Here is a 12,575-nt window from a genome sequence, read left to right as displayed (position 1 = left end):
GAGAAACAGAAGAAAAATATCTGTTACTCTTTTCAGCTTTGATAAAAAGAAGGAAGCCAGAGGAGGACAAGGAGCGCCCGATCTGAGAAAACATCCACATCTGAGGGTTTTTACCCACAGCAGTCCATCCAACCACTTACAGCAGGGATACGAGGCTTCGAGAACGAGTTCTTCTGGCTGACCTATGATCAGATAACGTGTCCTCTGCTTGGTTCCATCTGTGTGCTAGTACGACCTGCTGGAGAAGGGGTCCCTAAAACCTAAACGTGTAACATATTATAGTCATGTATGTAATTCTAATGTTTGTTATGGTTTATGGAAATTTTGGAAAACTGTAAATGACCAAAAAGAAATGCTCATTATTTGTTGCAGGTTTACACCTGCTCTGACACATTCAGGTGATAACAGATTGATGAATGACAGATTTACCTGTAACACAGTTTGTGAATGAGGCCCAATGACACCAGATGTTGCTTTGATCTGAGGAGTCCAACAGTTTATCTTGAAATATTGCCTAAATGCACTTTTATCTTCAAAACACTGGTGGTGCTAAAGTGCTGGAGGAGCAGACCTGAAGTTTGGTGCAAAGAATCAGGAGCCTGTCTCCCTTCTATCATATCGCAGCTCAGGAACGTAAAAACAAACGGCATGGCTTCGCCCCCTAAAAACACGCCACAGTGATCCTGGATGAAATTCCCTGAGGTTAAACAACATGTAGACACAGTGCAGCATGCAGGGTGTAATACCTGCAGCAGACAGGAGGCGGAGCTATCAGAAGCGTGAGAACGACAGCCATCTATAGACAGTCCAGCCACAGACTGAGACACAAACAGGTGGACAGACAGACGGATGGAGGGGGGCCGAAATGAAACGAAATGAAGAGCAGTGATGTCAGTGAAACTTTAAGGTGACTGTGCGTCCATCAGGGACAGACGCGTCAATCTAAAGGTGTGTGTGTGTCACCTGTCTGTGTGAACCAGGTCGCCTCTTTATTGTGTTTGTGTCAAAGTCGATCTCAAACACCAGGACACACTGACACACAGACAGACACACAGACAGACAGGAAGGAAGGTGGCGAGGGCAGAGATAAAAAAAAAAGGGGGAGGAGCAAACTGAAGAGGAAGTGAAGATGAGAAGAAAAAGAAAAAGAGGAAGAGAAGAAGAAGAAAGAGTTAATGCAGAAATTCAGGTTTTGGAGTTAGTAACATGTGCAGCTGGTTTCATTCATATTCATTTTATTATTTCTAACTCATTATTTCTAACGACCTGGAGCCTGTTTTCGGTTTCAAGGTACGAAGCAGCAAACCGCCCGCTTAAAGCTAAACCTGAGCAGAAGCTTTATGAGGCTTTAACTTCTCCGCAGGAAGTTCAGTCTCACACCGTTATCCACTTCAGGGTCCAACAAGATGCTCCGTGTTTGTTCTCCCAGGTGTTACAATGACATTCAATGAAAAATAGAATTTACGAGCTCTACAGTCACTGTGAACGGAAACAAAGGTGGAAACAGCAGCGACGTTTGGAGGGTTAGTGACATCAGTGGACAAGTAGTGATGTGCCACCTGGTGGTTAGCTACAGAGCTGTGGTTAGGCTAATACAGTTGTGTTCAAAATAACAGCAGTGCATTCAAAAACATGAATAAAGCTCAGAATCCTTATAATAGTTTTTATTTACAGGCATTGGGAACACTGCACATTATATTCTAAATCAAAATATGTAGAAAAATGTATAAATTTTCCAATTACTTTACAGGAAATTAAGCAAAATTAATGTTGGGTTGTTCAAAAAAAAGTAGCAGTGTCTGCATTTTTCTTTATAAACTCAAATAGTCACTTTATGAACTGAAAAATCTTTAGGAATTAGCATTCCTGTGAATCACTAAACTAATATTTAGCACCATAACCACTGTTTCTGAGAACTCCTTCACGTCTGTGTTGCATGGAGTTGACCAACTTCTGGCACCTGTGAACAGGTATTCCAGCCCAGGATGATGTGACAGCTTTCCACAGTTCCTCTGCATTTCTTGGTTTTGCAACAGAAACAGCATTTTTGACGTCACCCCACAAGTTTTCTACTGGATTAAGGTCCGGGGACTGGGCTGACCACTCCATAACTTTAATTTTGTTGGTCTGGAACCAAGATGCTGCTCGCTTACTGGTGTGTTTGGGGTCTTTGTCTTGTTGAAAAACCCATTTCAAGGGCATTTCCTCTTCAGCATAAGGCAACATGACCTCTTCAAGGATTCTGATATATGCAAACTGATCCATGATCCCTGGTATGCGATAAATAGGCCCGACACCACAGTAAGAGAAACATTCAAATATCATGATGCTTGCACCACCATGCTTCACTGTGTACTGTGGCTTGAATTCAGTGTTTAGGGGTCGTCTGACAAACTGTCTGGGGCCCTTGGACCCAAAAAGAACAATCTTACTTTCATCAGTCCACAAAATGTTTCTACATTTCTCTACAGGTTAGTCGATGTGCTCTTTGGCAAACTGTAACCTCTTCAGCACATGCCTGTTTTTTTAACAGTGGGACTTTATGGGGGCTTCTTGCCGACAGATTAGTCTCCCACAGGTGTCTTCGAATTGTCACAGTACTCACAGGTAACATCAGACTGTCTCTGATCACCCTGGAACTGATCATTGGCTGAGTCTTTCCCATCCTGGGTATTCTTCCATCCATTTAAAAAGGTAGTCTTCCATTTTCGTCCACGCCTCTCTGGCTTTGCTTTCCATTTTAGAGCATTAGAGATCATTTTAGCCGAGCAGCCTAGTGTTTTCTGCACTTCTTTATATGTTTTCCCCTCTCCAATCAACATTTTAAAGAACGCTTTACTTTTGAACAATGTCTGGAACGGCCCATTTTTCTCAGGTTTTCAGTGAGAAATTCATGTACAACATGTGTTGGCTTCATCCTTAAATAAGGGCCACCTGATTGACGCCTGTTTTTTCACAGAATGAATGACCTCACTGATTGGACTCTACACTGCTATTATTTTGAACACGCCCATTTTAATTAATTATTCAATTACATCGACTCAGGAGCATGCATCTCATGAATGTTGGGTCTGTTGGTTTACTATGACTCTACTACACCTACTGGTAAATTATTTGCCATGTAGTAATATGATTTCTATCAGAAATATTGATTGATCTGGTTAGTCATGTTGGACTGCTATTATTTTGAACACAACTGTATAAACACATTAGCACCAGGAAGATGGAGGATGAAGGTTAAACTGTTCTCAGTGAAAGTTCATGCTGAGGGTGAGCGCAGACAAACACCATCATACTGCAGGATGAAAATGCTGAAAACAGACCAAACTTCAGCCCAGAGAATGTCTGAGATGATCCCTCCACAGCACGAGGCCGGTCACTAGTCTGTGAAAAAGTCCTGATCCTCAGCTGCGAGCTGCTTCTTTACTCATAATAACTTTGCCCCATTAACCACCTGGTACTGTGGGACCAGATTAATCCAGTTTATGGACCCTTTACAAACCATCCATCCATCCATTCTCTTCTGCTTATCTGGGGCCGGGTCGTGGGGGCAGGAGCCTAAGCAAAGAAGCCCAGGCTTCCCTACTCCCCAGCCACCTCCTCCAGCTCACGTGGAGGGACCCCAAGGCGTTCCTAGGACAGCCGAGAGATATAATCTCTCCAGCGTGTCCTGGGTCTACCACGGGGCCTCCTCCCGGTGGGACATGCCCGGAACACCTCACCCAAGAGGCGGCCAGGAGGCATCCTAATCAGATGCCCGAGCCACCTCAACTGGCTCCCTTCGATGTGGAGGAGCAGCGGCTCTACTCTGAGCCCCTCCCGGATGGCCACACTCCTCACCTTATCTCTAAGGGAGAGGCCAGCCACCCTACGAAGGAAACTCATTTCTGCCGCTTGTATTCGCGATCTTATTCTTTCTGTCACTACCCAAAGCTCGTGACCATAGGTGAGGGTAGGAACATAGATCGACCAGTAAATTGACAACCTCGCTTTTACACTAAGCTCCCTCTTCACCACGACAGACTGGTGCAGCGTCCACATCACTGCAGAAGCAGCCTCGAGCCGCTTGTCAATCTCCCGCTCCCTTCTCTCGTCACTTGTGAACAAGACCCCCGAGATACTTGAACTCCTCCACTTGGGGCAAGAACTCGTCCCTGAGCCAGAGAGGGTACTCCACCCTTTTCCAGCTGAGGACCATGGCCTCAGACTTAGAGGTGCTGATTCTCATGCCAGCAGCTTCACACTCGACTGTGAACTGTTCCACTTTAAGCTGGAGGCCACCAAGGAAGAAGCCCTCCACCACATGGCTACATCTAAAAATTCTGTCCATGAAAATTATAAACAGAATCAGCGACAAAGGGCAGCCCTGGTAGCAATACAGACCAAGCTCTTACTGCGGTTGTACAGGGACTGAATGGCCCGCACCAACAGGCCAGACACCCCATACTCCTACAGGACCTCCCACAGGACACGGTCAAATGCTTTCTACAGGTCTACAAAGCACATGTAGTCTGGATGGGCAAACTCCCACGTATACTCAAACATCCTTGAGAGGATAAAGAGCTGGTCCAGCGTTCCACGACCAGGACGAAAACCGCATTGTTCCTCTTGAATCCGAGGTTCGACTAACGGACGGACCCTCCTTTCCAGCACCCTGGCATAGACCTTACCGGGGAGGCTGAGGAGTGTGATCCCCCGAAAGTTGGAGCACACCCTCCGGTCTCCCTTCTTAAAGATGGGGACCACCACCCCGGTCTGCCAATCCAATGGCACCATCCCAGAGCTCCACACAATGTTGCAAAGGCGTGTCAACCAAGACAGCCCCACAACATCCAGAGCCTTCAGGAACTCAGGGTGAATCTCGTCCACCCCAGGGGCCCTGGCACCAAGGAGTTGTTTAACTGCCTCAGTGACCTCACCCCCAGTAATGGGCAAGTCATCTCCCTCGTCCCCAGACTCTGTTTCCACTACAGAAGGCGTGTCAGTGGGATTCAGGAGGTCTTCAAAGTATTCCTTCCACCGTCCGACTATAGCCTCAGTTGAAGTCAGCAGCACCTCACCCGCACTATAAACCGTGTGAGTCGAGCACTACTTTGCCCTCCTAAGTCGCGTGACGGTTTGCCAGAATCGCTTCGATGCCATCCGAAAGTCTTTTCCCATAGCCTCACCGAATTCCTCCCACACCTGAGTTTTTGCTTCAGCCACTGCCCGAGTTGCATTCTGCTTGGCCTGCCGACACCTGTCAGCTGCCTCCGGAGTCCCACAGGCTAACCAAGCCCGATAGGACTCCTTCTACAGCTTGATGGCTCCCTTCACTTCCGGTGACCAACATCTGGTTGGGGGGTTACCACCACGACAGGCACCAACCACCTTGCAGCCACAGCTCTGAGCAGCAGCCTCAACAATGGAGGTGCAGAACATGGTCCATTCGGATTCAATGTCCTCAGCCTCCCTTGGAATGCTGTCAATGTTCTGCCGGAGGTGGGAGTTGAAGATATCCCAGACTAGGGCTTCTGCCAGGCGTTCCCAGCGCACCCTCACGATACGTTTAGGTGCACCAGGTCTGTCCAGCATCTTCCCCCGCCACCTGATCCAACTCACCACCAGGTGGTGATCAGTTGACAGCTCAGCTCCTTTCTTCACCCGAGTGTCCAGAACATATGGCCGCAGATCTAATGATACGATTTCAAAATCGATCATCGACCTGTGACCTAGGGTGTCCTGGTGCCATCTGCACTTATGGACATCCTTATGTTCGAACATGGTGTTCGTTATGGACAAACTGTGGTTTGCACAGAAGTCCAATAACAAAACACCATTCGGGTTTAGATCGGGCAGGCCATTCCTCCCAATCACACCCCTCCAGGTCTCACTGTCATTGCCCACGTGAGCGCTGAAGTCTCCCAGCAAGACTATGCAGTCACCGGATGTAGCACTCTCCAGCACCCTGCCCAGCGAGTCCAACAAGGGTGGATACTCTGAACTGTCATTCGGCACATAAGCGCAAACAACAGTCAGGACCCATTCCCCAGCCCAAAGGCGCAGGGAAACAACCCTCCTGTCCACCGGTGAAAACTCCAACGTACAGGCAGCAAGCCAGGGGGGATACAGGAATACCCACCCCAGCTTGCCGCCTCTCACTGAGGGCAACTTCAGACTGGAACAGAGTCCAGCCCTTCTCCAGGAGACTGGTTCCAGAGCCCAGGTCATGCATTGAGGTGAGCCCAAATATATCTAGCTGGTATCTCTCAACCTCACGCACTAGCTCAGGCTCCTTCCCCACCAGAGAGATGACATTCCATGTCCCAATAGCCAGTCTCGATAGCCGGGGATCGGTCCGCCAGGGCCTCCGCCCTTGGCCACCGCCTGACACACAGTGCACCCGACCCCTATGACGCCTCTTGCGGGTGGTGGGCCTACAGGAGGGCGGGCCCATGTAACCTCTTTGGGTTGTGCCCGGTCGGGCACCATGGGCTAATGCCCGGTCACCAGACGCTCTCCCTCGAACTCCCTCCCCAGGCCTGACTCCAGGGTGAGGCCCCGGTAACCCTATCCCAGGCAGGGTAAACTGTTCCCTCATTGTTGCAAACATAGGGGTCTTCTAAACCGCTCTTTGTCTGGCCCCTCATCCAGGACCAGTTTGCCATAGGAGACCCTACCAGGGGGACAAGCCCCCGAGCAACATAGGTCCTGGGATCACTGGGACACACAAACCCCTCCACCACGATAAGGTGGCGATTCACAGACAAACACACCCTGTAATCACAACAGTCACATCAGCCAATCAGAGCCCTGAAGAATAGGGCTGTAACAGTCCCAAACCCACGGTTTGGTGATTTTCGCTTCATTTGCAGATATGAAATAGTTCTGGATCACATGATTATTTATGCGACTAAAACCAACAAATTACTCAGAACTTCTTTATTTGATCCAAACAATAACACATACCTTTCAACAAACACAAAAGCCACATTTGACTAGAAAACAAATAAAAATTGAGTAAAAAAAAATAACTGATGATCAACTGCTCAGTGTCTACTACACATCACCTGAGTGGTGTGCTATTGATTCACTAACAAAAAAACAGCCCTCAGAAAATAAAGCTAACAATAATCCTCTTCTGATAAGACTGATGACAGCTAAATTAATCAGGCTCTATCTATCACCTCACGCTCATTAAGTCCCAATATTTTCAGTTACCGGACAGCTGACAGGAGCCGGCTAATCAACAGCTGGTTAAAAGTTAACATTATGCCAGCTAATGTTAGACTGACTGTCCTAAAAATCACACTTTCCTCTGATAAACAGTTTGATTACATTCTCACATCATATGAGAATTTATTTGCTAAGTGTCCGAGTCTTCCGCAACATTAGATCCACCTCGGAGACAGTTTAAGCAGCCCGGGCTAACAGCGGCTAAATCAGCAGCGCTTACTCAAACAACAGCAGACAGAGAAGTCCTGGAAATCCTCAACATGGTTCATGGTTACGGTCACCGAACCATGTCTTCTATACGCTACACCTCTACTGAGGAGTGGACAGGAAAGGATTAAAGGAGGAAGAAGAGCACGACAGGTAGTTGGCGGGTCTTTGATGAAAGGTGGGCAGGTGTGTTCATGCTGATTCAGTATAAAAGAACCTCTCAGATTTGTGTGCTTTATACCTTTTCAAAATAAGAGCACTATGCTAACATGGGGACATGAAGTTTAATACTTTTGTTTCACTGTGTTCTGCTTGTGATGATCTAAGAAAGATCCACAGATAGAAAAATCTCTTTCATGGCTCTTGTAGTTTAAATAAAATGAGACATTTATTTCATTTTCAGCACACTTCTGAGTTTCCCTCCTCGGATCAAGCTTTTGTCTCCAAGTTTCTTTATTGTAATTTATTTTCAGGAGCCTTTGACAGACTGTAAGAGCTGGTTAAAGTCATTTCCTCATCGCGTGTTGACCTTTTACAGCCATTAAACTAGAATGAAATCTGAATACTGTTAAATTCAGTCTGTCATTAATAAGAAGCTCCTCACATTTACTTGACGATGTCAAACAAAACTGCAGTTGTCCAGCACCTTTTGTGCACTTTAAAGTGCTTCATGCAGCCGCCTAATTACAATAATTCAAAGTGCATTTGCTCAGATGTCCCAGCAGTGATATGCTTGGCGTTAACCAGCTGTTCACAGCAAGTAAGGGCAGGTAGCAGGTGCATTGGCGGCGATCGTCCACTGTTAAAGGGTTTAAGCACATTCCAGCTGAAAGTTAAAAGTATACGAGTGCATCGATGAAGATGAGAACATAAAGACAGGGTTCTAGCCAACGGTTGCTCATCCGGCACTGGGGTTTGCCCCCCGGTGGTCAGATACCAAGGTGTACGAAAGTCACTGTACGAACACAGATCGTTTTCCTGATAATTTTAATAAAGTTGTGCTCTGCTTGATGTACGAATAAAGTTTCTCCACAGACACAAACCTGAGTGATTCTGTTTGCTTTTACTTTGAAAATCAGTTAGTATATTTTGTTTTATTTTAATTTTTTTTTTTTGGGGGGGGGGGGGGGGGGGGGGGGGGGGGGCACGCTTACCATGAAGAGGGCGGAGTCATCTGTGTGGGTGGAGCGTCTGGAGGGGTAGACATTCTGAGCACACAAACACAGACACCACAGACACACAAACACGTTAACAAAGACCAACATACACCTGAAGGTGTGGTGATGGAGGGGTGTGGCCTAAACACAGGGGGCGGGGCTAAATAAACAGTCAAACTGCAGGCTGTGTTTAACTCACTCGCTGTGGGAGTAAAGGATCATTAAACACTGGTATACTTTCATGTCCACCCTGTTTATTACTGTAAGTTATGAAATACCGACATCTCTGGTAGAGATGATTTGATGTGACTGCTGGTCCTGTGTCAGAGGTCACATCCACCCTTTACTTCACAGTGCAGACTCAAAAACGCTCTCTGTTCCGCTCAGCTCGCATCGAGACAGGCGAACAGATCAGTAAAATCGATGAGGGAGCAGAATTTGTGAAACGTTCCTGTGGAAGGATCTTGCCTTTACTGAGCAGCTGCGTGCCAGGTCAGGTGCCGCTTCCCTCGAAGGCTGCATGTGAAGGCCGATTACATCACAGCGAAGTGACGAAGGTCGTATCAACTCAAAGGCTCCACCTAATGCGGCCTCCTTTTCCCCAGATTCAAAGTACAGGTAGGGTGTATCCTTCGCAGCCCACTCCATCCCATGATTCACTGCGCAGTGAACCTCAGAAGCAGTGATGGCAAAGGAGAGCAGCCAAAAAGTTTTGACTGCTTCTGTGACACCAAATAAACATTTACAATGTTATGCGAGAATGTAGATGCGTACACCCCAAATATCTTGATTTAACAAGATATTGCTTAATTGCAAAAGTGCTCCGATGTTTTCTGAGATGTCCGTTCCCGCTGCTCTACCAGCCGGCTCGTCTCGCCAGCTGTCAGCTGACCGGGCAGTCGAAGGTCGCTGTACCCCAAGAGAACACTTGACTCCCAGCACACCGTTTTCAGACCCCGGCTGGCTTTCTCCGCTGAGTGGAAGTTAAACAGATATAATTCACTCAGATGATCTCTAACAGCTGATGTTTGGCTTACTTCAGTGTTTGATTTGTTCCTGAGCAAATTGGTGTGGCTGAGATTAAAGTTCAGCTTCATAACTGGATGGTTTTATTTAACTCACTGCAGAGCTGAGTCCTTGATGGGGAAATGTGTTATACTTGTTTTAACAGTTAATTAAAGCTGAGCCAAAAGTTCAGACTCCATTTTAGCAGCTTCTTTTCCACAGCTGTGCTTCGTGCTAGGCAACAGGAGTCACACTGAGGAAAGGGCGGGACTATGGAGGTAAATTGGGGCCATAAAGTTTGCTCAAAAAAAAAATAAAAATAAAAATTGGAAATTGAAAGATTACTTTGAATCCGAAAAAAAAAAATTTAAACTGGAAAAAAAAAAGTTTGAAAATGAAAAAGTTTTCCAACTGAAAAAAAAAAAAATTCCAAACTACTTTTTAAAATTCAAGTTTGTTTTTTTCCCCACAGTTTCAGATTTTTTTTCAGAGTTCAAACTTTTGACCCTGTTTTGCTGTGGGGGGCAGAGCCTCAGATGACTGGGGTGTGGAATCATGACTGACAGCTCAACACAGTGGCTGGACAACATAGTTCCAGCTGTTGCATTCAGGGACCGTGGGAACTGGAAATGTTTTTAACGCATCATCGATATTCTATATGTATGTGATTGGTTTTGAAAGATAACATGCTTCACCGATACAAGCAGCTTATGTGAATACACGACTCGAATCTCAGAGGAAAAAATATGATCTGGGCACCCCTCACATTTTTTTTTTCAGTTGAAAAACTTTTTTTTAATTTTCAAAATTTTTTTTTTCCTGTTTTCGGGTTCAAAATAATTTCTCAGTTTCAAAAAAAAAATTTTTTGAGCAAACTTTATGACCCCAGTTTAGCTCCATACGGGACTAGCAGGTGATGCAGACATGAAGGATAGATGGTCCCATTTCACAGCCGCTCTCTTCATCACAGGATCACAGCTCTCTCACTGACTCATTCTGGCATCACGTGACAGTCAGGTCAGTGGAGGCGGGGTTACCCTCAGGAGACAGGACGACCCTGTGACCTCCATCTCTTTATCACATGTGTAAAGGTGAAGGAGTGGGCTGATGAAAACGACCATGACCAACAGAACCACACTCCCGGGAAAAACCGGCTGCTCGTCAACCTCAGACACGCAGCGTCCAGGCACACCGGGACCATGTGATTGGTGGATTTCTCTCGGGGTCTTTACCGGATTATAACAGGTGAGCTGGAAAACTGATAAAAGTCCAGAGAAAACAGACCTGTTATTTTAGCGGTGCAGAGCAGAGAGCTACGTGTGGGATTTATTCTCCTGCGTTCATCTGGAGTCACGGCGTATCCTACGTAAGCGGCCAACGGCACTCTGGCATTTTTACCTGTGCTGCTGCGAGTCTGTAGACAAAACAGAAGCCGGCGTGCCGTTTCTGTCTTTAAGCTGATCCGATCTCTTCCAGATGATTCAAAAATGGCAGCAGAAGAAGATGGAAGTGCGTAAGAGGAACTGCGCGCCAAGACGACGTGCAGGTTACGGTGTGGGCTTTCAGAGTGGTTTGCGGTAACCATGTACAGTACTTGGACCACCACCCAGTGAAAGGTTCATGCCACAGCTGCCCTAAATTAACAGTATTGATAATCACCTAAATCATTTTATATGTTTGTGCAATATTTAAGCCACCAGTGCGTGCACCAGCGCTTTGAACAAAATATTTTGAAACCATAAATGCAGTTGGATTTTCAAATGTACCATTTCACAAAAAGTAGAACCACGAGTGTTCAGTTGGGTATGAAAACATGAATTCAGTTTCTGTGCTAAATAAATAACAATGAAACAAGTTTGCGTTTCCTTGTTTTTATGACCGGTGCTCTAACAAATCTGTGAGGCTCTGTGAGGCGCAGATTTAATGAACCCACCTGAGACGCGTTCCACAGCATCGTGGTGGTTGCACACACGAACGACGCCACACAGAGTGTTTACCTCTGAGCCGCTACGTGAATCAGACTAGACTCGCTGACCCGTAACCTTTAACCTCTATCATTAAGCAGTCAGTAATGTAGTAAATAAAATGTTATCTCCTAATGTCAGTTTTCTGCAGATGAGTCCACGCGGTCGCAAAAAACAGGCAGGAGAAAAACGAAGCTTTAACGATTACAAGTCATTCGCTGGTCTCTGAATGCTACAACACTGCTCATCACTTCCTTTGTGGAAGCTGCAGACGCTGTTAGAGAGCAACACACGCACGCACGCACGCACGCACGCACGCACGCACGCACGCACGCACGCACACACACACACACACGCACACACGCACACACACACACACACACACACACAGTCTCACCTCAGTGTCTGGACTGGACTTTGTTGGACTCGGAGTTGCTTTATGCTGAAAAACAACAGAGTTTCAGTAAACACAGCTGATCAGTTATCGTGCCATCAGTTCAGTTTCAATTGATTCACTCAATTTAACCATTACATCAAACACTTGCCATACATGAGTGCAAAGGGAGCAGGAAGAAGAAAAAAATTCTTGTGAAGACCTGCCCCTTTCTCAATAATTCCAAAAAAAGAAAAGTTTTTTACATGGCCGTATACTTTAAATCAATAATATAAGTTGCAAACAATTATCATTCTCTTCATTACTCACTTAGAATTGCTTCTGATTTAATAGTTTTTTCCTTATAAAGTCTTTTTTAATTGATTTATTGTAGAACATTTTTTTAGTTCATCATCCAAACATAATTTTACTCCATAAACAGAAATGCACATTTGTTGTAAAGTATTACGCACGGATTTACTTATAAAATCATGCTTCTGCCTGTTGTTTCTATCACTTGAATTTAAAATAAAAGACTTTTGTAAATTAATTGGCAATAGCCTTTTTCTGGCATTAAACATAACTAATAACATCTTTAAATTAACCAAGTCTCTTAATTTTAAAATATTTGATTGAATAAACAATTTATTAGTA

The 12,575-nt window shown here is 45.6% G+C and overlaps 1 protein-coding gene across 1 annotated transcript in view; it reads right to left on the bottom strand.

Annotated features, from left to right (window-relative positions):
• lrch3 (leucine-rich repeats and calponin homology (CH) domain containing 3) overlaps nt 1–12,575 on the bottom strand; it is a 34,175-nt gene that overhangs the window by 8,479 nt on the left and 13,121 nt on the right. Inside the window, exons 13-14 of the mRNA XM_030744797.1 lie at nt 11,946–11,990; nt 8,577–8,630 (exon numbers count right to left, since the gene is read on the bottom strand). Coding sequence (XP_030600657.1) covers nt 8,577–8,630; nt 11,946–11,990 — 99 coding nt within the window. The remainder of the gene's footprint in view (nt 1–8,576; nt 8,631–11,945; nt 11,991–12,575) is intronic.

Source organism: Archocentrus centrarchus, chromosome 13, assembly GCF_007364275.1.
Source record: "Archocentrus centrarchus isolate MPI-CPG fArcCen1 chromosome 13, fArcCen1, whole genome shotgun sequence".
In the NCBI taxonomy this organism is placed as follows: domain Eukaryota; kingdom Metazoa; phylum Chordata; class Actinopteri; order Cichliformes; family Cichlidae; genus Archocentrus; species Archocentrus centrarchus.
Note: the sequence above shows the minus strand (reverse complement) of the source record. Positions and strands in the feature narration are given on the sequence as shown.